We start from the raw sequence: 1,815 nt of genomic DNA, 5'->3' as shown, positions 1-1,815 counted from the left end.
AGAAAACCCGCCTAGGGTCGCGACCCGCACGGGTTGGCCCAACCTTTAATTGGATTGAAAAAATTTCAACCTAACCCACTTGAATTATGTGGTGGGACGTACCGACCCGACATACTTAACCTAAATTAATTGACGGCTAGTGGATTAAGGCAAAACTTTGTAATAATCTATTACATATATAGGATGCAGAAACAAATTAGCGAGAATAATCTTTTAACTTTATAAGAGAAAAGAAGGTTGTAGAAAACATGTATATGAAAACAATTTTCCTTTCATATGTGAAAATCTACAACAAACTTTTCTTTATTTTTCTTCCAATGAAATCTCATACTCCTTTTCTTCTTTCTTCCTTCAAATTTCAACTCTCGAAGTAAGCATGAATCATGTTAAATTAAATGCGACCTACTTCAAATACATATGATACACAAATCTATACGAAATAATAAATTTTATATAAATATATAGAATATATTTAAATTATTATATTATAATTATAATTATATATATACGTGATCTGATCCGTAGAAAACAGTAGACACCCACCCCCAAAATCCCATTCCCCCATCTACTTCACACGTAGCACTCCACTCCACCGACGATAGCTGCAGCCATGTCGGACAAGGTCTGCAGTCACCACAAAAACAAGCGTCGCAAGTCCCTCCTCCGGTGCTGCGCCTGCCTCCTCGCCGCCATCTTCGTGGTCCTGCTGGTGGTCCTGCTCACCTGGGCCATCCTCAAGCCCAAGAAACCCCGATTCACCCTCCAAGACGCCACCATCTTCGCGCTCAACGTCTCCGCCCCCAACGTCATCTCCACCTCCGTCCAAGTCACCGTCAACTCCCACAACCCCAACTCCCGGATCGGCATCTACTACGACAGGCTCTACGTCTACGCCACCTACGCCAACCAGCAGATCACCTTCTTCACCGTCATCCCTCCGGTCTACCAAGGCCACAAGGACTTCAACGTCTGGTCTCCGTTCGTCTACGGCAGCAACGTCCCCGTCGCTCCGTACAACGGAATCGCGCTGTCCCAGGTGCAGAGCGACGGCGCCCCCATCGAGATGACGATCAAAATCGACGGCCGCCTTAAATGGAAGGTGGGCTCCTTAACAACGGGACGGTATCACATCCACGTGACCTGCCCCGTCGGTATTCAGCTTGGAAATAGCAAAAACTCTGGAATTGTCGTCGGCAATGGAGTTAAGTATCAGATTTCACAGGGCTGTAGCGTTAGTGTTTGATGACGTACAATTTATATTTTTAAAAATAATATATTTATTATGATATGATTCTCTTAAATAATTTGGAGCCCGAGAATTGTATATTTTGCACAAGAATAAACAAATATTTTTCAATTTTTTTTTTAATTGTTCTTGGAAGATGTGAGCTGGTTATAATTTGTCTGGAAAGAAAAATGGACAAGCCATGTGAGGGTACCAAATTAAATACATGGCAAAACAAATTAAATGAAATTTAATATCCTGACAAACAAAATATTTTTTTTATTGTTATTATTTACTCATTTTGTTTTAGACATGATATATATAAATTTTTACCTCAGTTCTAACTTCTGAGTATAAGTACAGTTGAATTTGATTGGACTGTACACATTAACATGCACCGACTTCTTGATCTTGGTTTTGTCATTTCTGTTGCATTTTGTTGAACTTTATGCTTAATTTATTATTATTCTTGATTTAGCACTTGAACACACCTTTGACCCTTATAAACTATTGAATATTATATATATATATATGATTTTATTTTAATAACGGGGCCTAAAAAAATTAAATTCTAGGGCAATTCTTTCAGT

At 39.3% G+C, this 1,815-nt stretch overlaps 1 protein-coding gene across 1 annotated transcript; it reads left to right on the top strand.

The window, feature by feature from the left end:
* Positions 1-545: 545 nt before the first annotated feature.
* On the top strand, positions 546-1,434 carry LOC140892463 (NDR1/HIN1-like protein 1). The gene has a single exon (XM_073301355.1). The coding sequence runs from the start codon at positions 611-613 to the stop codon at positions 1,241-1,243; it is 633 nt and encodes a 210-aa protein (XP_073157456.1). The 5' UTR covers positions 546-610; the 3' UTR covers positions 1,244-1,434.
* Positions 1,435-1,815: the final 381 nt, after the last annotated feature.

The sequence above is a fragment of the Henckelia pumila genome, chromosome 3 (genome assembly GCF_033568475.1).
Source record: "Henckelia pumila isolate YLH828 chromosome 3, ASM3356847v2, whole genome shotgun sequence".
In the NCBI taxonomy this organism is placed as follows: domain Eukaryota; kingdom Viridiplantae; phylum Streptophyta; class Magnoliopsida; order Lamiales; family Gesneriaceae; genus Henckelia; species Henckelia pumila.
The sequence above is the reverse complement of the archived record's forward strand: the minus strand, read 5'-3'. Positions and strand labels throughout refer to the sequence as shown.